At 37.2% G+C, this 23866-nt stretch overlaps 1 protein-coding gene across 1 annotated transcript in view; it reads left to right on the top strand.

Annotated features, from left to right (window-relative positions):
* CNTNAP2 (contactin associated protein 2) overlaps positions 1 to 23866 on the top strand; it is a 1845950-nt gene that overhangs the window by 607331 nt on the left and 1214753 nt on the right. Inside the window, exon 3 of the mRNA XM_079786825.1 lies at positions 137 to 330. Coding sequence (XP_079642951.1) covers positions 137 to 330 — 194 coding nt within the window. The remainder of the gene's footprint in view (positions 1 to 136; positions 331 to 23866) is intronic.

Below are 23866 nucleotides of genomic sequence, written 5' to 3'. Positions count from 1 at the left end.
GTAAAGGACATTTCATAATATCTGTGTGAAATACAGCACTGCCAAGGCCAACTACAAGACGAAAAATAATCCATTGTCAATTACAGAAGTTTAACTTTAAATATCTATTCTCCCCTTTTGTCTCTACTTTGTTCAGGTGCTGGGGGATGGTCTCCATCTGACAGTGACCATTATCAATGGCTTCAGGTTGACTTTGGCAATCGGAAGCAGATCAGTGCCATTGCAACCCAAGGAAGATACAGCAGCTCAGACTGGGTGACCCAATACCGCATGCTCTACAGTGACACTGGGAGGAACTGGAAACCTTATCATCAAGATGGGAATATCTGGGTGAGTCATTGTGGGAAAGCAAAGACACACGGTTGAAAAAGTTGCAGATGTGTGACCCTTGATCCTCTCTGCCCTGGTGTGGCCTGGTTGGAGGTTGATCTTGCTAGAATTTTTGGTTTTTGGTTTTGTGTTATTGTTCTCTGGTACTTGCTAAATGAGAAAGAAATGCAAACAAAGAACAAGGAGGTGGGGATACAGATCCACACTGCTGTGTGCTCACCCTGCACCATGCCTTTCTCATAGTGGTGGGGAAATCTTATCTTTCAAAGTGAACGCATCCTCTTCCCCAAGTTCTAGTGTATTTCTAGGCAAACAACACCTCCCAATAAAGCTGTGTTGAAACTTAAAAAAATAATTATTGGGTAAATAACTTAAAGATGATAGAACACTATAATTTCTTTAAACACTATATTTTGAGTTACTATATTTTTGTCTGGAGTACCTATCTGAAATGGTACAAATTGTTCCCAAATCCTGAACCATGAGTTAACAAATAAAATGAAAAAAAAAATTATCCTGACTTAGGTTTCCAATTTTTACTCCCACTCACTTTTACTTGCCTCAGACTGTTTCTATTGAAGATATTTCATTAATATCTTCATGTGAAAAGGTCTATGGCCAATGGAGTGACTTAGACATGCTGATGAGTGCTGGGCAGAGCAGATCACTTCCTGCTGGAAGCTGGTCCCATTTTCTATTTTGCTTCAACCTGGGCTGTTTAGATGAAATACTACCCAATAGTCACTGACCATTTATATATGAAGAGAAAGGTAGGGTAGAAATATGGTTTCTTTTAAAATAGGAGAAAATGGAAGACCAGCCATAGCTCTGGAGCACATTAGACACCATACTGAGCATTCCTTCCCTAAACATTTTTTTTTTTTTTTAGCATCATCTCACACCAAAAGGTTGTAGGTTCGATCCCTGGTGAGGGTGTGTTCGGGAGGCAACTGGTCAATGTTTTTCTCTCACATCAATGTTTCTCTCCCCTTCCTCTCCCTCTAAAAATCAATAATAATAAAAATAGCTACAATTGCAATAATAGTTTTTTTTTCCTTTTAGAAACCCTTATGCAAGTTCCCCATCATTCCAAATTTGCTAAAACTTTTACAATGAATAGCTTTGAATTTTTAAAAATATGTATTATTTATTTATTTTATTTTTAAATTTATTTTTAGAGTGAGAGGAAGGGAGGGAGAGACAGAAACATCAATTGGTTGCCTCCCATATACACCTTGACCAGGGACCAGGGGGAATCGAACCAGTGACCTTTTAGTGCACAGGACAACACTTAATCATCTGAGCCACACCGGCCAGGGCTAGCTGGTAAATTTTATCAACCTGTTTCTGACTCTGTTAAGATAATCACATGATTTTTCTCTTTGAATCTGTTAAAATGGTGCATTAATACATTTTCTAAGGACCGAATATTTTTAAATATTTGAAAATATTACTGGCCTTCACTCTGAGATGTATGCACTTGTCAGTATTTCTCTATTAAAAACATTTGCAAAAGCCATCTATCTATCTATCTATCTATCTATCTATCTATCTATCTATCATCTATCTATCTATCTATCTATCTATCTATCATCTCTATTTCTACCCATCTATTCTTGTTGACTGAATAAACCTTTTTCTCAGACTGAAATTTCTATTGAAGGCTTAGGGTGGTGAGTCTCAGTCGGGGCTATCCATTTGAATGACCTGAGAAGGTTGTAAAGAATGTAGATGTCAAGCACACCCAGACAAATATAATCAGAATCATCTAAGTAGAAATTAGGTTAATGATACTGATAACATATTTAAAGAGAGACATTTTCAATATGAGTAAAATATTGAAATTGTGAAGAAATAATCTAGAGAAATAGGAACAGTAATATAAGAAATTTCCCATACTATATAGTGGTTGAAACCCTTATTACAGATCTGTGTTCACTTATTTCTTTTATTATGAGAAAAAACATTTGTAAAGTTTGACCCATTTGCTCCTAAAATCAATTCCATTGGAAAATTATGTGTATTCATTGCATTTGAATAAATTAAAGTACTAAAATTTGAGGAATCTATTTGAGTTGAATTATTTTAAAAAGAAGCCTTGACCAAAATCAAGTAATGCCATTAATATTAAACAACAAGAAAGATGAGGAGGAAAAGGAGGAGGAAATTCACTTTTTAAAATTGTAGTCTTCACAGTACTAGCCAGAATGCTGGGGATTTTTATCCTGTTCAGAGTCAACTCTTGGAGAATTTATATTTTGAAAGTCCTTAAGTAATATTTTGTGAGTAGCCAGAGTTTAGAACAAGGGTTTGAGGCATATAGGAGCCAGTACTATGGCACAAGCTTTTGAGAAAAGAAAAAGCTCTTATTGCTAAGTTGACACACAAGGAGACAAGAGGCAAGGCTCAAGTCTGTCTCCATGATCCAGGGTTCGAGGCAAGTTGCATAGGGTTTGTGGGAACAGGTTGGTATGCAGAAGCATTGGCGGGGAAGGTTTTGATTGCAGAGCTTTGGGACTTGGCCCTTTATGGTAAGACTAGAGGCCCGGTGCATGAATTCGTGCACCCATGGGGTCCCTAGGCCTGACCTATGGGATCGGGACTAAACAGGCTCTCTGACATCCCCTGAGGGGTTCTGGATAGTGAGAGTCACAGGCCAGACTGAGGGACCCCACCAGTGCATGATCGGGGCTGGGGAGGGATAAAGGAGGGCTCCCTGGAGTATCCGGCCTGTCTCGCTCAGTCCCTATTGGTCAGACCCCAGCAGCAAGCTAACCTGCTGGTCAGAGTGTCTGCACCCTGGTGGTTAGTGCACGTCATAGTGAGTGGTTGAGTGGCCTTAGCATATCATTAGCAAATTATGCTTTGATTGGTTGAACGGATGATTGGATGACCAGACACTTAGCATATTAGGCTTTTATTATATAGGATATGGGAAGGGGCCTCAGCACCTCATCTTTCTGGACAGCAGAAAGAGTTCTGTGCAGGGAAAAAGACTGGTTCCCCGTGCAACTGGAGGTCAAATTTCTCTCTTCTGCACATGCTTTGGCTGCATGACTTGTGGTTTTAGACTGTTGTTTCTGAAAAGCAACTCGGTATCTTGTTAGAAATAGGACAGGACCAGTTTGAGCTGTTTCTGCAGTTACATTGGCTTGGGTAGGTGGTCATTTCCACAGCAGTATCCAATGATAGTAACTGTTATGTGAACTAAGGATATAATGTCCTGAAAAATAAGATGTGATGTGAAAGTAGTCCTTTGGAAATAACTTTTATCAAGCCATGATTGTTTTGCAAGAACATTTGTTTGTATATAGGGATGTGTAAGTTGTAGGAGGCAACTAGTGGGGAAAATGTCTCTTTGTTCAAAGTTTTCATCTCACAAGATAATTCAAATTCTCAAGCATAATTTTTTTTTTAAAAAAAGTGGTTTTCAACCCTGGATACACAATGGAATAACCTAAAAAGTTTTGAAACACAGGGATATTGGTGTATCATCTCCAGATATTGGATTTAGTTGGTCTAAGGTGCAACCTCGGCACTGGGATTTTAAAGCTCCCTAGGTCATGCTAATATACAGCCACCACTGAGAACCATATCTTAGACTGAATTTTGGCCTGTGGGGAGAGTGTGGATGGAGGAATTTTATTGTGAAAAACAATAGTAGAATAGAAAAATTAGAAAGGGCCTTTTTTGAAGTTTAGAGAGAGAGAGGGAGAGAGAGAGGGAGAGGGAGAGGGAGAGGGAGAAGGAGAGGGAGAGGGAGAGAGAGAGAGAGAGAGAGAGAGAGAGAGAGAGAGAGAGACCAAGTGACCAACCAACCAACAGACCAATCAACTGAGGGTAGACAAGGTTCAGATCACAAGCTCTTCCTATAAAACACTCGTTATTTTCTAACACTCTAAGGATTCTAATCTAAAATCAGGTTAGCATGTTGATAAAAGTATTGGAAGGACTACAAGACAGACTCCAAAGTATCTTTCCCATTTCTGTTTTTGTAGTTTTCATCTCACAATTGAGAGAGTATCAATACTCTCCTATCATACTGTATTCAGATAATAATGAAGATGGCTGCTAAAATGCAGCAATATCTGAGCGTTAATTCATGTATCAGATTCTAAGCAGTTAGGGATAATCCTGTGCTAAACACAGAGTCATAAATTCAAAGGGCTGAGTATGTTAAAATCTTCCAAGATGACAAGGACTTTTTTGGCAATATAAAAAATTATATTACTTTTAATAATCTATGACAAATGTTTTAATCATTATGATATATTCTAAAAGACAACATTCATTGTTTTCTAAACATTATTGAGGACTTTATAGTATATGTTTTAACAGGAGTTAAGTCATTAAAATTTAGCATTTACAAATCTCAACCAAAAATGCACTTTGGTTTAAGTTTATTAAAAATGGTAACTAATATTGGATTTTATTTTAATCCAACTATTATTTAGTTACTATTTTGTAGACTAGTAATGTTGGTAGCAAGAATGGCACTGGGTATTAGACTGGTGGCGTCAGACAGGTCATCAGTTCAGTAACCTCAGTACTTGAGTTCTGGCTAAGAAAGAATTTAGAGCCAAGACTAAAATTATAAGAGAAAGTTTATTTAGAAAGTTCCAGAGGTAGAAGTGAGCTGTAGAAGGAATGGGCTCAGGAAACAAGTTACAAAGGCAAAAGAAGGGGCCCTTGGAGCTTAGGAGAAAGAAAAGTAGAGATAATACCCTGGGGGAAAGAAGAGTGGGAGGGAGAGGAGAAAGGTGAGGTCCTGCTCCCAGGAGGGAGAGCCACTCTGGGCCCTCCATTGATGGTATTTAAGGGTGGGAATTTTAGGAGAGGTCCCAGGGGAGGCTCTCAATAGAACAATCATCAGCTTTTCAGGTGTGTCCTTTCAGAATCATGGTCTCCACTAATTGACCAGCCCTGGAGGTGGGGGGGGTCATAGTCAATACAGCTGGTCCTGGTGTCAGTCATGGCCTTATTTGTCTGGTTTTGCTGCTTTTCTGGGCCTGGAGCTGAAACACAACTGAGGCCCAGATACATTTGATGCAGGTCAGAACTCATTGTCCGGCACACTTAATGCTTAGGGGCTGTTCTTTGGCCCCGTTTGTCATTCTCCTTCTAAGGGGATCAAACCCGCATGACTACCCACATGCCAGGGGAAGAAAGGTCAGGGGAGGGTCCAAATCACATGACCAGTGATATGGAAGGTCAGGGGGTGTAAACTACAGGACCAGCGATATGCTAGGGGAGCAAAGGTTACTCTGGGGATAAGGTCGTTGTTTTTCAAGTTTTGCCCATTGCTAGGTACCCAGGGCTTTCTCTCCTGGTGACCTTCTGTACCCGGGCCATCATCCTTGCTCTGCTAATGTCTGTCTAATTGCCTATCATAGTAATATAGTAAAAATGTGTCTAATTTAAACATAATTTTCTTTTATTTTTTTTCTTAAAACATGACAAAATGTTTATGTTTTTAAAGCAATTTAATCGCTTTGTTAATGGTAGGCACGTATCAGACTATGATCATGACCACTGAATGTACTAGATGGAGAATACCACAGAAGAGAAATATTTTAATATTTAATAACATGGTTAGATACTCATCAATAATATAGGAATATATATGTTCATATTCTCTAAGCAATTTTAGAGTATTAATTTGACAGATATGTGATAATCCTGGATCTTTGTCTCTTATATGCTTTCTATACACTCATGCACACACATACATAAAACTTAATTGATTTTAGTAAAATTGAAACATTTAAAAATCTGAAAATCAAGTGGTAGTTAACAGATTAATTTAGTAATTCTTTGATTTTCTAAATATTAATAGTTGGAGCAGTGTGCTCTCCACTTTATTCTTAACCAAATATTCAATCAATCAATATTTGCAAAATAAAAGTTCCCAAAATATCTTTCTAGATTAGCCTCTATAACCAGATGTTTGGCTAGTGAAAGCCAAGGTAGACATTTAAAAGTCTGAATTCAGCCCTGGCCGGTTTGGTTCAGTGGATGGATTATCGGCCTGCTGACTGAAGGGTCCCAGATTCAATTCTGGTCAAGGGCATGTACCTTGGTTGCAGGCACATACCCAGTAGGGGGTGTGCAGGAGGCAGCTGATTGATGTTTCTCTCTCATCAATGTTTCTAACTCTCTATCCCTCTCCCTTCCTCTCTGTAAAAAATCAATAATATATATATATATATATATATATATATATATATATATATATATATATATATATTTTAAGTCTGAATTCAAGTATCTAGCTTCACTGATTTGGTTTATAAACTCAGAGAAGTCACCCTGTGTCTCAAGTTCCTAATCTGAGAAAGCAATAACATCTATTGGGAGATTTAAATGAGATTATGTAAGTAAAGAAGTTTTGCAGGCTACAAAGATTTAGCAACATGTGTGTTATGAATTGCCTGTCTTTGAAGCATTCTGCAAAACCAGGGTAGTATTTTTCAGTGAGAACAGTCACTCACGATAATTTTCAGATTTTTTTTTTAGTCCCCTTCTTCTTGATTGAAAATAACTGAGAATATTTTAGATGAAAGAAACATGACTTAAAGTAGGAGTTGTAATTTGGAAAAATTGTGGCATATTTTCCGCTTAGCAAATGAAGTGGCCACTGGTGGACAGTGAGAGTAGGCTGGGCTTGGGAGGCATGGCAGCAGGCAGACCCAGCTCTGTGCCAAGTGCCACTGAAGTGCTTGTAACAAATTATCTGTTACCTACTGATGCCCATGTGTCCAATGAGCCATGTAAGGGGATATTGTTTAAAATGAAAGGATTATTCTGTCCTATCCTTTCAACCATTTGTTGTAGTGGTTGCACTAATTTTCCAAATCACTTAAAAATATGTTCCAGTTATAAAGGTGAAGCATCATTGTTTCACAGTTCAGTAGTATATGGAGATTCTTTCAAACAGATCCAGAATGTTTTCCTGCATGTGAAATTAAGGACGACCTCCATCCGGGTGTCTTGGTCATATATCTGCCATCAGATGATAACATCTTTGACTTCACTTAGGACACCGACACACTTTTTCGGAAATTGATGGAAATTTTCTTTGCTTGTTTATGAATACAACTGCATTGTGGCTGCCATCGGTCATTGGGGAAAGCACCCGGTGGGCACATTTGAAATAATTTTATCAATACTCTAGTAGCTTATTGAGAAATAAAACACATCAGAGTTATCTGCATTAAACCCTTTCTAACATGACCGTTGGCATAAATGGGGTAAAAACTTTAGGATTTGTATAGAAGAAAACCATGTTCAAGGTGAATTTATTGTAAGCTTTTTATTTCTCTGAAATAGATTTTTCTGTTTACACCTCTCTCAGGCTGGGTGATATTTTAAAAGTCTCATGAATTTTAATAAGTTGAGAGGATATTGCAGATCCTTTTGCATATACTGTAATGCCTCTACTAGTGAATTTTGATCACCTTCCTAAATTCACATTTGTATTGTGAGAGTCTCATTTTAAGAGGTCATGAGACTATGTCTTGTGCCAATTTGTGAAGCATTTAATATTCTACACATATACAAATAAATAGAACCATTCTCAACAACATGGTTATGTATTTGCTTTTTACCAAAAATTTAGAATATAAAAATCAGATGTTTTTAATAATAGAGAATATATTGTTGGCATACACCATTAAGTAAGTAAAGGAAAATGATTAAGTGTATATTATAAAGTTTCTTAGATGCAATAAAATATAGTATATAATTGTTCACAGTTTAGTGTAATTTTCATCTGAGGTAAAGTAGGATATATGAAATCATTGTTCTAAAATGTTAAGTATATTTGATTGCTTGGCAAGCTCTCTGGAAAGGGAAGGGCTCTGAATACGAATAATGATATTCTTAGTTGCTTATTTTACTCTGGACTCAAATAATGGAGATGCTAATATTCTTACTAGAGCAAGGTTGGATTTAGGTGGCATGTGGCTAAATGACTTCAAGTGAATGCAGTTTTTACGGAGTATTGATAGATAGGTTCCTACAAATATTTTGAATAAAATATTAATTCCCCCATGTAAGATGAATGTCTCTGCTCAAGTGGTAGCTTAGTGGGAGTTGGAGGAATATTAGTATGCCTAACTGGGGGAATTTAGAGCAGGAGAAACCAGTATGATGTGTGGCCATGGCCCCTGAGAGCAGTGAAAGGAACAGCTCTGAGGTGCCCTCTGGAATCAGACTAATAGGCCCATCATCAAACTTCCTTCACATAGATCTGTGTAACTTTGGGCAGATTCCTTAAGCTTTCTGTGTCCAAGTTTCCTCATCTGTCCAATGCAACTAATAACATTCCTTACTACACTGCAATGGTACGTCCCTCAATAGAGATTACAGGCATTGAATTACATAAAGTGCTTAGAAAAATGTCTGGCACCTATTAACCACTCAATTATTATATTTGCTAAAAACGAGACTTCCAGATGCATTGCTATAGTATATTGCATTGACTCTGTCCTTCAAAATTCAAAATAGCCTGCTACTTTCACTCTACAATAGCTTTTCTGTACTAACGCATTGGCATATGTGTTGTATTACAACTGTGCTTCTTAGCCTGAAATGACTATTAACTCATTTCTAAGTATAACTGGGAGTGCTAATCTAATTTATGACATTTGAGTCATGATCCTATTCACTGTCACATGGAGTCCCATGCATTACAGTATAAATTGTGTCTGGAAAGTTCACATTATGGGCAAGATGGAACTGGGAGGGTGTGAGATTTTATCATGCTACTTGGAACAATGCACAGGTTAAAACTTATGAAGCATCGAACAGACTGTCAAACCACAGCGGGAAGGTAGGGGAGGATTGTGGGGGGCGGGGGCAGTAAGAGGTCAACCAAAGGACTTGTATGCATGCATATAAGCACAGCCAACAGATGCAAGACACTGGGGGCAGGGGAGGAGGGCAAGTGCCGATGGGGGGAGGGGGGAGGGGAAGCTGGGGGAAAGTCAGTGGGGGAAAAGGAGAGACACATGTATTACTATTTGTAATACCTTAATAAAATTTTTTTAAAAGGAAATAAAACTTATGAATTGTTTTTTGAGGGAAATTTAAAAAATATATATTTTTATTGATTTCAGAGAGGAAGAGAGATGGAGGGAGAGAGATAGAAACATCAGTAATGAAAGAGAATCATTGATCTGCTGCCTCCTGCATACCCTCCACTGGGAATCGAGCCTGCAACCTGGACAGGTGCCCTGACCTGTAATCGAACCATGACCTCCTGGTTCATAGGTAGGAGCTCAACCGCTGAGCCATACCTGCTGGGCTATTTGTGGATTTTTTAATTTAAAATTTTAAACCACAGCTGTGGGTAGCGGAAACCCAAAAAAGTGAAACCCCAGATAAGGGGCGGAAAAGGGGAGCAATATGCTGGTTAGCCAAGCAGTAGACAGTCCGCAGACAGAGTGAGAGGCCCCTCTGAATGTCAAGATACTCAAAGCATGTCTGTGGACCAGTAGCATCAGCATCACCTGGGAGCTTGTTAGCAATGCAGAACTTCAAAGACCCACCCATGCTTTTCAAATCAGAATCTGCATTTTAACAATATTCACAGATGATTCATATATGTGTTAAAGGTAGAATGTGTTCTCAATATTTGAAGAGCTCTCACGGGAAAGATAAATGAGAATTTCTCTTTGTGTCTCCAAACCAAAACACAGGAGTAGAAAAAGTAGAATTCACAGTGCAAATTGCACACCAATTTATGGAAAAGAGAATAAACTGACAAACAGGCACTCCCTGATCAGCTACCAATTATTGAGGGTTGAAGATAAACAATGACTTCCTTCTAGAGGCAAAAAATAGAGTGGCAATGCTAAGTATATAAATTTAAAATTACAGTGTAGAACTATATGTATCCTAATGGATAGAGCTTTGCACTGGTTGTTCTGGGAAACAAAAAAGGCCTCGTTCAGTGTGGTTGAAGGTCATGGTCAACAAAGGCTTCTTGAAGAGCTAAGTATTGTTGCTAAGTAGGTGAAGAGTTGGTCATACAGAGAAGAGGAGCAGGAAGCCATGCCCTCAAAGGAATCTTCTACTGAAATAGGTAGGAATGGATAGTGAGACACCATAAATAACCCAGTCTCTCCCAAGTTCTTTATTACAAACCTACAGATAAAAATCTGACCTTTCTTTAAAAGTTTGCAATCATATCTTTTGAATTGGTAATGTTTAAGTTATACCATGTGAATATCCAACTTTGGAAGGATGTTGGAGTTTATGCCTTCTTCGAGGGCCCATCTCTGTAATAGTCGCAGTACAGAGTTCACTGCCAAGCACATAATAGATGTTTAAGAGTGTACAATTGAATTGAAGTACCTCATTCTGAAGATAAATGGGCTGAAGCTGAGAGACATGATGTTACTTAAGTCCAAGGCACACATTCAGGTCTACTGACCCCAGTACTCAATATGGAGCCAAATACTTGTTTTGTTTTGTTTTGTTTTGTCCTTGGTTTAGCAAGAAGCCCCATTACTCTAATGACCACTTGCTTATTTTGACTAAATGAAAGCAATTCTATTGCATACACAATACTTACAGAACAAGGTAGTGTAGGCTGTGGTGCTAGACGTCAAATATCAGAACGCTGCTCCAACTCTTAGTAACAGTGAACACTGAACCACGTTAGTGGTTAATGGTTTAATAACATCAAGCAAAGAGCTGATAGATCTGTCCTTGAGAATAACAAAGTCTAATTATGAGGATAATAACTGTAAACAAAAGCCTGGTTATCTTGTGCAATTTTCCGTATGCTTGTACATCATGTGACTGTGAAGATATCTCCACATTATATTTCCCTTATACACACAATTTAGCCAAGTAACTAATTTAGTCCATGTTGACTTTGAGAAAGAACTAATGGAGTGTTAAAGTGTCTCAGCAAATAAATTTAGTTAGCTTGCATCTACTAGCTTAATTATATTTTGTATCATCATCCTGGTAAGAAGATGTCTTCTGGATAGCCTGTTCACTCCATTTCCCTCAGTGCCTTTTCAGGGGCCTAGGAAAGGAATAAAGCAGAGACTTCGGCTGCTAGGACAATTATATCATGCTCCCAAATGGAAAGATTATTTGAGTTACACTTCTGCATTTCTCCCATGAATTTCACTGACATGTTTTGATGAGACAGTGGGTCTATTGTAATTGACATTGGCATGCATTAATATGAAGCTGTAGTGGAGTCTACAAAAACTCTTTCCTGGGATGGAGCAGAACGGTTCAGAAACTCTCTCTGTACCAAATGATAAATAATATCAGCCAAGCAGCACTTATTGAGGGTTCATTATGTGTTCAATATGCTTTATCTCACTTAATCTTCAAAACAACATAAATGTAATAATGTGGATGATGATGATGATGAAGTCCATTCTATAGATGCAGAAATTAAGGATTAGAGGAGGTAGTACATTCCTTGGAGCACGTGGTGAATTAGCAGTGGAGCTGGGATTTAAAACCAGGACTTTCTCACTAATTAGCCTTTGGTCTTTACCATTATGGCTCCCCTCAGCTCTCCCTTTCACAGTCTACAGGAAATGTGGTGACCACCACATTTTAACTATAATGTGCTGCCCATATAGGTGATAGTGTGCCATATATACCATACATTCTTTTTGTAAAGATATGAGTCCTATTGGGTTAAGGCCCCAATCTCCCCAGTGTGACCTCATTGTAACTACTTAGGATATACAGTGGCCCTGTTTCCAAATAAGATAACATTGTGAGGTACCCAACATATGTTGGAGTTTGGACCTCAGCATATGAATTTTAGTTGGATATAATTCAACACATAGTACCTAAGTACTAGAAAGCACTTTATAAAGTCATAGCATTAAAACCTAATTTCTACCACTATGGGTGGCAGTGTTGTGTACATTATAAAGAACATGTACTGGGCTTATAAGAAAGACCGTAGCTTCTAAGAGGAGTTGTATATAGCTCCCCATGAACTCAGGAATTATCCCTGGGTCAAACCATGAGAGCTTGGTTGATAACTAATTATATACGACCCTCTGCATTCATTTATTTATGAGCAAGACCACAAAGAAACACTTCCATAATTATTCTCTCTTGGGCAACAAATGAGCTAAATATGTGTTTTTAAAATCGACCCCTCACCCCATCCCATGAAAACTATTTGACCTTTAAAAAATGCCCAACTTTCAAATCTTACGTAGCAGTTTACTCTGAATTAAACACCATTTGGCACTATGAACATCATCTCATTCCTGGAGATAATGTTACTTATTAAAAACGGGATTCTAGAGAACATGCATTCTAAACTCTTGCAGACATTTCTTCTGTTCACAAGAAAAGAGCTCTCTCAAAGACTCAAAGAAAGCTCTCTCAAGGACTCAAAGATAAAACAGCTTAGTCCTATTCAATCTTGAGATTTAATTGCTAGTTCATTTGGGCTATAATGGAATCTATTTTTGAAGACAGGCAGGTTTCATTCTTGAGCCCTCACAGTATTCTTCAGGGAAGGTTAGGAAACACAATCCCACCGTTTCCTATATGAAAGCCCAGTTGCCCACAGCAAAGGCATTATTCATCCTATGCATTTAGCAGGCACAATTGTTCATGCCATTCTCACAGTGACTGTCCTGCTTGTGTATTGTTCAGTTTTGTTATAGTATACAAATTGGAAAATAGAGCTGTGTGTGATAGCCTGAGAGCCACAGAAAAAGACGGAGATTTTATCATGAAGTTATTCAGGCTGTTTACATTCAGCCAGGCACAAACCAGTGTTTGATAACAGAACCAAACAAATACACAAGTTCCCAGTTTCTTCGAAAGGATTTTGTGATTCTGATACCAGAAGGTATATATAATGGGTTTGTCACATGATATATTAAATAAAAAGGTCAGTGTAGGATTAAATATCTATAATTTAACAGTTTCATTCTTGGAATAGGGATAGGAATATTGCATTTTAGCTTTTCCTGAAATAAGCAGTAATGTCAATGTTGTTTTTTAATTTTAAAGTCAAAGACTAAAGATTTCACTATTCAGATAATTACTTTATGTTTGGAGTTGCGTTAAACGATAATGAAATAAACACACACACACACCTGCACACTCAACTCATACTAAAAAGTAACTATTACTCTTTCCCCAAGTTATATAAAACCTGGGCATATTTAATAGAATCACTTCTATTTTTCCACTGATGCAATTGCAGTGCATGGGTGTTAGGCATTTTGACTAAGTTTGAACTCCACTGCTAATACTACCATCCACCCAGGACCTACCTGATAAATCCTCTCTGTCAAATACTGTGACAAGATCCTGAAAGACGAGAGACCAAGTTTGTTCCCTGGTTTCTCTGTCCCCAAAGTTTTTGCTTTCTCCGTTATACCAGATTTAAGAAGATGTAACAGTGGGTGATTACATGTAAGTTCTCAGAAGGGTTTATTTGTCTTGATAAAAGGTTGGGTCTCACCCGCTAGGACAGTGCCTTGTGCATCGAATGTGCTTAGTAAATGTTTGTTAACAGATTGACAGAGTTATGGGATTTAGTGGACATGGGAATATGTAATAATAATTGGGTGCACATTTAAAAAATAATAATGTTTATTCTTGATTTATATGTGTCTAATGCCTACTGACAAATGTTGTGCACACCTACATCTAGTGAAAGGAGAAGTAAAGTGTCGAAATGGCATTTGAGGGAAAGCTCAGGGTATGAACAGGGGAGAAAATGTAGCAGAGGTTGCGGCAGGAAGGAGGAAAGAGGGAGGCTGGGAATGCTGGCCAGGGAAGCAGCTTGTCTCCCCTCAGACCTAGTGGCAGCTTGGGGATGCCGAGTGAAATGTCAAGAAGCTAATGCCAAATGCTGGATGCTGGGTCAGTGTGGATAATCCAGTTACACCATAGACAGGCTTCTGACCTCATCAAGGCCAAGTGGCAGGATGGCGGTACAGGGTGTGAAATGTATGCATCAGGAAGATGCAGGGCACAGAAGAGTGTATATTCTGTGTTCATTTGTACAAAATGCAACAGGCAAAGCCTGTGTTGGATGGTGCTTTTCTCTGTGGGAGGGTGGTGGCTGGAAGGGAACACTGAGGAAGGCTTTGAGGGTGTGGATAATTGTTTCTTGGGTCAGGGGCTTGTTACATGTGAGGAGGTCATCAAGCTGTGTGTTGATGTGCACTTTTCTCTGTCTATATTAAAATTCCATAATAAGTCTTAGAAGTCAGTATAATTAGACTTGAAATGAAGGTCCAGCTCTGAGGGAGGAGGAATTGGAGGAAACTGGAAGCTATATTATTAGAATTGCTCTCTAATACCAAAAATAATTGCAGGAGAACAGCAGTGGGCCAGGCAAAGGGAATAACTAGAGGACTTAGCAAAGGACCTGAAAAGCCTACTCACAACATGTAGGGGAATTATTTCAGTGTTTTTGTAAGTTCACGGTTTATGTGCGTACATGGCTCTATTCACACTTAACACATGGATCGCTGGGATACCGCCACCTATTACTTGCTAATGAAGATAGTATTTCTAAAGAAGCACCGTGTAGCCCCAGCTGGCTTGGCTCAGTGGATAGAGTGTCAGCCTGCTGACTCAAGGGTCCCAGGTTCGATTCCGGCCAAGGGCACATGCCTGGGTTGCGGGCTCAATCCCCAGTGGGGGTCGTGTAGGAGGCAGCCGATCAATGATTCTCTCTCATCATTGATGTTTCTATCTCTCTCTCTTTCTCCCTTCCTCTCTGAAATCAATAAAGAAATATATTAAAAAAAAAAGAAGCACCATGTCTGACTCGCATTGCCTCTGGCTTGAACACAGATGAGCACATATAAAATAGACATGCAGCTCGCTTGCATAGGGACCAGCAATTACACCAATCTGGAGCAAAACCTGGATTGTTTTCCTTACTTGCCAGAAGAACTCCTAAACTTATCAAATTTAGTTCAATATTATTCTTACAATTGTCATGTATGTATAATAGATAATGTTCCATGTCTAAAGTGTCCCCCAATTAAAATGGAGGAAACATAGAACATGGGCAAAAACTATGAATAGAGAACTCACATAACAATTATAAATGTATTTATTCTTCAGCCCAACCACCAAACTTCTAGGAATTTACCCTAAAGATACAGCTTAATAGTGTGAAAATACATATGCATAGTTTATTCATCACAGCATTATTTTTTATGACAAAATATTGGAACCTACTCATGTGACCAAGTATTGGAGATTGGTGAATAAACTAGGCTATATATGCAAATGGATACCCTGCAGCTGTAAAGAATCCTGAGAAATAGCTCTGTGGGTTGGTGTGGGGTGAATTTCCTGGATATTTTGTTAAATGAAAAAAGAAAAAGACAAAGAACATTTATTGTGTATTAACTTTTATGAAAGAAAAAGCAATGAAAAATATGTATATATTGTTGAAGCAATTCTGAAAATATTTAAATATAGAATATATAGATCAAATGAGTAAATGTGTTGATAGTGTTAGGAGCTTGAACACAGGTCCTTACTATGAAGAAATTAAGAAATATATAGGGAATAGGCAAAAACAAGAAGGAAGCTCATTAAAAGTATTTTGATGTAAATATGTACATGTGTGTATATAAAGCTACACATACGTTAAATGCAATTTATTTAATTAATTAATTTGTTTCCTGCCTCTGCCTATTAACTGAATCTAGCAACAAAGACATTCTAGTAGTGATGAGCATACCTAGTGCAGACCTTACATACTAATATCATTATCCACTAAAAGGAATCAGATCTGCTTGGAAAAATTATATTAGGTTTTGGTCAAGTAAGGTACAACTTAAGTTTGAAACATCTATTCATATCAGAACAAAAGACAGAAATGATAGGTAATCGCATAAATGTTACAAAATCCAGCTAGAAAAATTTACATTGGCCATATCTGGACAAGTTGAGCATAAAAATAATTAAGGTGTCCAGCCAGTGTTGCTCAGTGGTTGAGCTTCCACCTCTGTACCAGGAGGTCACGGTTTGATTTCCAGTCAGGAAACATGCTCAGGTTGTGGGCTTGATCCCCAGTGGGGGTGAGCAGGAGGCAGCCAATCAATGATTCTCTCTCATCATTGGTGTTTCTATTTCTCTCTCCCTCTCCCTTCCTCTCTGAAATCAATAATATATATATATATATATATATATATATATATATATATATATATATATATATATATATTAAGGACAGTAATGAATTATAAACCTTTAGAAGTAATAGGCATCCTAAATCTGTAGAGATGATATATAGATAAATAGGTAGATGGATATTGGGGAAATATAGATAGATATAATAAATAGGTAGATAAAGTAGGAGAGAAGACAAGACTCTTGCTTAATTAGAATGCCAAATTCTGAGTGGTAAATGTGGAAGGTTTGCTGGAATAAGAAAGTCATACTATTCCAACCATCCCAGTAAATACCAGTCTGGCATGTGACATCAATGTACATTAAAACTAGGGTATTAGAAGGATTTGTATGATATGTAGAGTATTTGTATGGTCTTAAAGTGTCTCCCACAAATTAGACAACACCTTGATCAAAATAAAAATCCCCAGTGAGAGGCAGATAAACAATGTGTGCCTCCAGACGTGATGGGTTGAGGACTCAACTTCATGCTGGTAATATCCCACTAGGACTGTGTAAATGGATTGAATCTATTATGAGGACATAAACCCAAAATGAGAATATTCTATGAGGACCATTCTACTAAAAATGAAGGGGGTAGGGTACATTTCAAAACTGTCAATTTGATAAAAGATAATTAAAGCTAAGGAATTATTCTAGGTCGAAGGAGATTTGTAAAAATGACATGAACAGGAAATATGTGATCCTTCCTTGCATCCTATCCTAATGGGAAAAAATACTATAAAGGCATCATTGGGTCAGTGGACAAAATTGGGATATGGAAGGTTGATTATAAAGTTATAAATTTCAGGAAATTTAACATTGATATTTGCTAAAATATAATTATACACTTCATAACTTATGTCCATATTTAAAAAATATAGAAAAATGCAGCAGTAAATGGACATGATTGCAACTTATTCTTAATTGGTTCAGAAAAGAAAATTGTGAGTGTGTGTGTGTGTGTGTGTGTGTGTGTGTGTGTGTGTGTGTAGGGAGAAGGAGAGGGACAGAAAAAGAATCATAAAGCGCACAGCACCAAGCAAAATAGGAGATTCTGAATAAAGAATAGAGGGTATACAGTCTCTGATACCCTATTCATGCTAGTTTTCTGTAAGTTCATAATTATTTCTAAAGAGGAAATTAAGTATTTTTAAAAATTTCCCTTGAAATGCAGTATTATAAACACATTATTTTTATTGGTGTTTAAACAGGGTATTCTTTCAAACCTAGATGTCTTTTGAGAGTATGTAAACATACTTTCTTTAATTCGGATGTTGAAACCTATATCAATATGTTTAATTGTCTCTGTCACAGTAACTGGATGAAAACTGATGTCCTGAAGTAATTAGAGATTGAATGTGATAAGTTATGGAAAAATAAATTACAACACAAGCAGTGAGTGAGGGGCCACGTGAGGGACAGTGTGCAATGAGGAACTGCCTGAATTGACAGGAGGAGGTGGGACACAAGGAAATATCCCCGCCCCCCTACCCCACTACCCTGCAGCTGTCAGCATACAGTGTTCACTGGGGACTGATCCTAATGGAAATAAAGGTCAATGCAGCTTCTTTTATGCTTAGTTTTATATCATATGCTCAAAAATGCAACAAAAATAAAACTATTCAGAACATGACACTTTCAAAGCATATACGTTCGACAGGATTTTTAGGGTGAAGGGGGTGATAGTAGTTTGCTGAAATTCCTGGATTGTACCCTCAGGCATGAAGAACTCCAAAATACCAAGTCACACTTATCAGAGTGAATTTGAAAGTGGAGAGAAATAAGACAGATGAAATTAGCTTTGAACAATTTAATATTTCGAAAACATCTGTAGGAAGAGGCACTATGGGCTGAGACTGAAGAAAATAAATCACAGTTAGATCGTGTTCTGGAAATATCCCTGAGATTTTGGTTAGCTTTCTCTTGATGGAAGGATACTTATTATACTCTGGAAAGAGTTTTCAGACAAATATAATCTACAAATTTTCTGCATTCATTTATTCTGTTTAGATATTAAAAAAACATGCCTCAGTGAATGAGAAATAGATTTATATTTAAGGGTAACTAGTTATACATTTTTTCTGTAATCAGGTATAAATATTTTCTATTTTCCCTACCAACTCTGAGATTCATTCACATAAGGTGATCTATTTTTAAAATGGTTAACTACTCTGTATTTAAAAATATTGTCAGCTCAAGGTAGTCATATTTATAAATAGCATAATCTAGTTTTTGACATTTTCATTATGATAATTTAAACTTATTACTTAATATTATTCTCCTTTCGATAGATTTTGTTGAACATTATTTATTTTATATAATGTTGTACATGCCTGCATAAGTGCCTTTCAACCCTTATACATTTGGAAAACCAGGGAGAAGCCAACATTGAGAAAACGATATTTTGAAGATGCCTCTCTAAGAATGAACTCTTGAAAGCTACACAAGTTTTGCATTTACATATCAGAGGAAAACTTCAGGGGAAAAAAAGACCAAAATGCTGACACAGTACATGGATTCAGATACAATGAGTTAAATGATATTAAAAGCAATTGATATCTTCCAGGAGTTTTTTAATGTATCTTGGTGCTCCTGTATTGGGTGCATATATGTTTACCAGAGTTATTTCTTCTTGTTGGATTTCTCCCTTTAGTATTATGAAGTGGCCTTCATTATCTCTTGTTATGTCCTTTACTTTGAGATCTAATTTGTCAGATATAAGTATTGCTACCCCAGCTTTTTTTTCATTTCCATTCGCCTGGAAAACCTTTTTCCATCCCTTTACTCTCAGTCTATATGCATCCTTTTTTTTGAGGTGGGTTTCCTGTAGACAGCAGATATATGGATTTTGTTTTCTTATCCAATCTGTTACCCTGTGTCTTTTGATTGGGGCATTCAATCCATTTACATTTAAAGTTATTATTGATATGCACTTATTTGTTGCCATTTTTATTCTATACCCCTGTGTTCCTTCTTTGCTTCCTATTTCTTTCTTTCTTTTTTTTTTTTTTTACAGCAGACCCTTTAGCATTTCTTTCATTGCTGGTTTGGTGGTAATAAACTCCCTTAGCCCTTTTTTGTCTGTGAAGCTCCTGATTTCACCTTCAATTTTGATTGATAGCCTTTCTGGGTACAGTATTCCTGGATTGAGTCCCTTCCTTTGCATGACTTTGTATATTTCATTCCATTCCCTTCTGGCCTGATGAGTTTCTGTTGAGAAATCAGTTGCTAGTCTGATGGGGGTTCCTCTGTATGTAACTGTCTGTCTCTCTCTGGCCGCTTTTAAGATTCTTACTTTGTCGTTGGTGTTTGCCAACTTAATTATAATGTGCCTTGGCGTCGGTCTTTTGGGGTTCATTTTGCTTGGAACTCTGTGAGCTTCTTGGATTTGTGTGGGTTTTTTCTTCCCTATATCAGGGAAGTTTTCTGTTATTATTTCTTCTAGCAGGTTTTCTATTCAGTTAGGCACAGAATGTAACTCTTTGCAGCCAATGGAATGTGTGGGGTAGTCACTTTGCTCCCATGGAGCCCCACACTCTCTACTCCTCTCTCTGCCAGCCAAGGGCGGTGGAGCCCCGAGATGAGATGGCTGGACTTTACATCCGTGCCTCTCTCTACAGCCCATCCCACATTCATGCATTAAATCCTATTTCATGTGACCTATTCTGAGGCACAACTTTAGAAAGTCTCTTTTGAATCTCATCTCATCTCATCTCATCTTCACTCTAGATCTTCTCTTGAGCATATAAATAAGCATTTATTTCTTTGGACTTTGAAAAACCATCTTGAACAGGGTCTATTCCTTTGTTCTTCTTTGTTTCAAAAATTTCTCAAGAAATGTTTTGACTTGCTCTGTTCAATTTTCTTCCATTCTCAGACCACTTGAATCTGCCTTTAACTCTCACTTTCACAACTGTATTTCATCTGCCTTCACAATTTAATAGAGTTGAACTCTTCCTCCTTCATGATATACTTTCTGCAGTTTCTGGGCACCAACCACATTCTTTTGGGTTTCTGCATACTTAATTTGTTGTTCCCTTTCTGTCTCCTATATATATATATTTTTTTTTTTTCTTGTAACCAGGATTTTTTTTTTTTTAACTGTTGGGACTACGCCAGAAATCAGTCTCTGATTTTCTTTTCTTTCCATCTTCACTCACTCACTTCCTTGGAGATTCCAGTCTTTGAAAGCAGATATTTCTCTTCTCCATAGCTCATTTGCTTTTAACTCCACTATTCTGGGTGATTAGTACAACAAAGAATCATAAATTGTTATTGGAATTCTTATTGACTCCTTTTTAAATTTCATATATCATATACGATCTATTAGAACATCCTATTGCTCAACCTTGAAAGTATTTCCAAAATCTTACTAGTTATTGCCTCTCTGGTCTGAGATACCACCTATTGCTTGAAGAACTTCCACCGACCTCTCTGTTTCTATCCCTGCCCCCTTAGGCACAAGCAACCACAATTTAAAAAAAAAACAACAACAACGTATATAAATCAGATAATGTAACCACTCTGCTGCTCAGAACCTTGCAGTTACTCACCATTTTACTCAGAGGAAAAGCCAATGTCCTTATTGTTGCCTAAAAGGCTCTATAAGACCTGATTCCCTGTTACTTCTCTTATCTCAACTACTCCTCTCCTTATTCACTCAGGTACTGGCAACTCATCCTGGAACACTACAGAAATCCCATTGCTTTAGGGTTTTTGAACTGGATATTTCATCTTCCCAGAATAGTGTTTCCTCATGTACCCCTTTGACTAACTCTCACTTGTGTTCATGTATTTGCACAAATGTTTCTTTCCCAATAAAGACAATCTAATGCATTATTTTTAATTCTGTTGTCTATATACACCTATTCCCAAGCACTCATAATCACCCTTCAATTACTCTGCTCTCTGAACAATTTCACAGCAACTATGGCTTTTCGTTGTATTATATAATTTACTTACATATTTTGTTTTGTTTTGTTTATCTAGAATTTAAACTTTGTAAGAGCTGGAATTGTTTTTTAAACTAGCATATGCTGAGTGACTGGCTATAACAGTCTCTGATACGTGATAGACACTAAAATATTTGTTGAATAATTATTGGGATAGAAAAAAGACTGTTTACAGAAAAATAATTTTATCCTAGCCTTTTCATGCTATCCAGCTGTTCTTTTGGTGAGGTAATGTTATTCTATAAGGCTAATATCTAAATTAGCACATTAATTTTATTTAGAGGACTTCAACTTTATCTTCTGGGTTTATAGTAAGTGGGAAAGGTGATATATTTATATCTATCAGTATCCATATGCCTCTCTCTCTCTCTCTCTCTCTATTTCTCTCTCTTGACAGGTAAATAGACAGATAGTAGATAGAGTAGTTGAGAGATAGATAGATAGATAAATTGATAGAGATATAGCTATGTCAGAAAAGAATGTCTGCAATCTAGGATTTAGTGTGAGAAATCTACCATAAACTATGTCTTTCTAAATAATTTTCAATCCTCAGGCATAAGCAATATCTTTATGAACGATTTAGAGAAAAAGTGTGCCATATACCCATCCCCCTGCATACTCTAACTCCACCTCTGGTTCACTCCAGATCAGTGGAGAGGGCTGATGAAGATCAAAGGAAACTTGCAATTTCTGGTATATAGAGGACAAGAATGAAAAGATCAGAGTCCACAGGTTTGAAACAAAAATGGATATCTAGATGAGGTGTGTACCAGATAGAAATTGGATGTTCAGGCTCTAGAGAAAGATCAGAGCTAAAAACAGAGCTATGGGAGCCATAAACCATGCGTGATCAATGGAGAGGAAAAGATTGTATGTGGTTACTCAGTGAGCCAATAGAAAGAGAACAAAGAGCCAATGAAAAATCCAAGGGAAACATCTACTAGTAAATTCAGGTGACAGGCTGAAGTTAGGGAAAAATGAAAGCAAAAATTAAAACAAAACAAAAGCATAGTCAGAAATATTAGGAAAACCAGCATACAGTGGGGGAGCAGAGTCAGTTACTGTAAGAACATTAGACCTTCAGAGGTGGGTTCATGGCCAAAATTTAAAACAGGATTTTTCATAGAATAATGCCTAGAGAAATCACTTTAATACAAGTATATGTTGAGAACTCATTTATTTAACAAATATTTATAAAGCTTAATCTTACTGTACAAAGGATAGAATGAACAATGGAGATTTAAAAAGATATAGTTTCTACTTTCATAGTCTTTACAACTAATTCGAATATAAAGGTGTGTTTATAATACTTTAAAAATTAATTGGGGATGAAGTGAGAAAGGGGGGCAGAAAGAGAGAGAGAAACAAGAAAACAAAAGGGGGAAAGAGGGAGGAAGAGAGAGAAGACGGGGTAGTCAAGAAGGTTGTTTTAAAATAGGGAGGATGTTTTCTTACTTTTCTTTTTTATAGGTTAGAAAAAAGTTGAACATGTTTGTAGACTAAGAGGAGGAGTCTGTGGCAAGGATCTGAGGCTGATAAAGGTTGTGGCTGGAGACAAGGGTATTTCCATATGTAGAGAGCCTACCATGTGCCAGGCACTGTGCCATATACTACTAGTATTTGGTTTTAGAAAAGTTCTAAAACAGCCTGTATATTCCAATAAGTCCATAAACTAGAGAGGAGCATACTTATCTGGAAGATATTTTACTTGTAATCATCCCTATGAAGACTGAAGAGAAAAGATGCTCTATTAAAATACTAGTATATGGAAATAAACATATTAGTCAGGTATCTTAGTTTTAAATATATTTTCTATATTTTCTAAATAAATAAACACCTAAGTTTATTTAGAGTATCTGTGTGTTTTTTGATTGTTTATTTTTATCTTCATCCAAGGATATGTTTTTACACCAATTTTAGAGAGGGAGGAAAAGAGGGGGGAGGAGAGAGAGAGAGAGAGAGAGAGAGAGAGAGAGAGAGAGAGAGAGAGAGAGAGAGAGAGAGAAGAAGCGAGAAACTTCGATATGAGAGAGACAGATTGATCGGTTGCCTCCTGTATGTATTCACCCCGACTGGGGATAGAACATGACACCTAGGAATGTGCTCTGATCAGGAATCAAACCCACAACCTTTTGGTGCTTGGAATGACGCTCCAGCCAACTGAGCAATCAGCTAGAGCTAGGGTATTTGTTTAAACAAATACAAAGTATTTCTTGAGACATAAAATATAATACATTATATTTTATACAAATACAAATACAAAATATAATACATTATTATCATTGTGGTATTTTTGGTCCAATACAGTATATCAGAGTCATGAAGATAGAAATAGCCCCAGAACAATAAAGACTTCTGAAAGGCAAAAAGGTGAATAACCATGATGCATATTGGCATTTGTGTGTGTGTGTGTGTGTGTG

Source organism: Cnephaeus nilssonii (assembly GCF_951640355.1).
Source record: "Cnephaeus nilssonii genome assembly, chromosome: 12".
Lineage (NCBI taxonomy): Eukaryota > Metazoa > Chordata > Mammalia > Chiroptera > Vespertilionidae > Cnephaeus > Cnephaeus nilssonii.
This window is presented reverse-complemented; position numbering and strand designations above follow the sequence as displayed.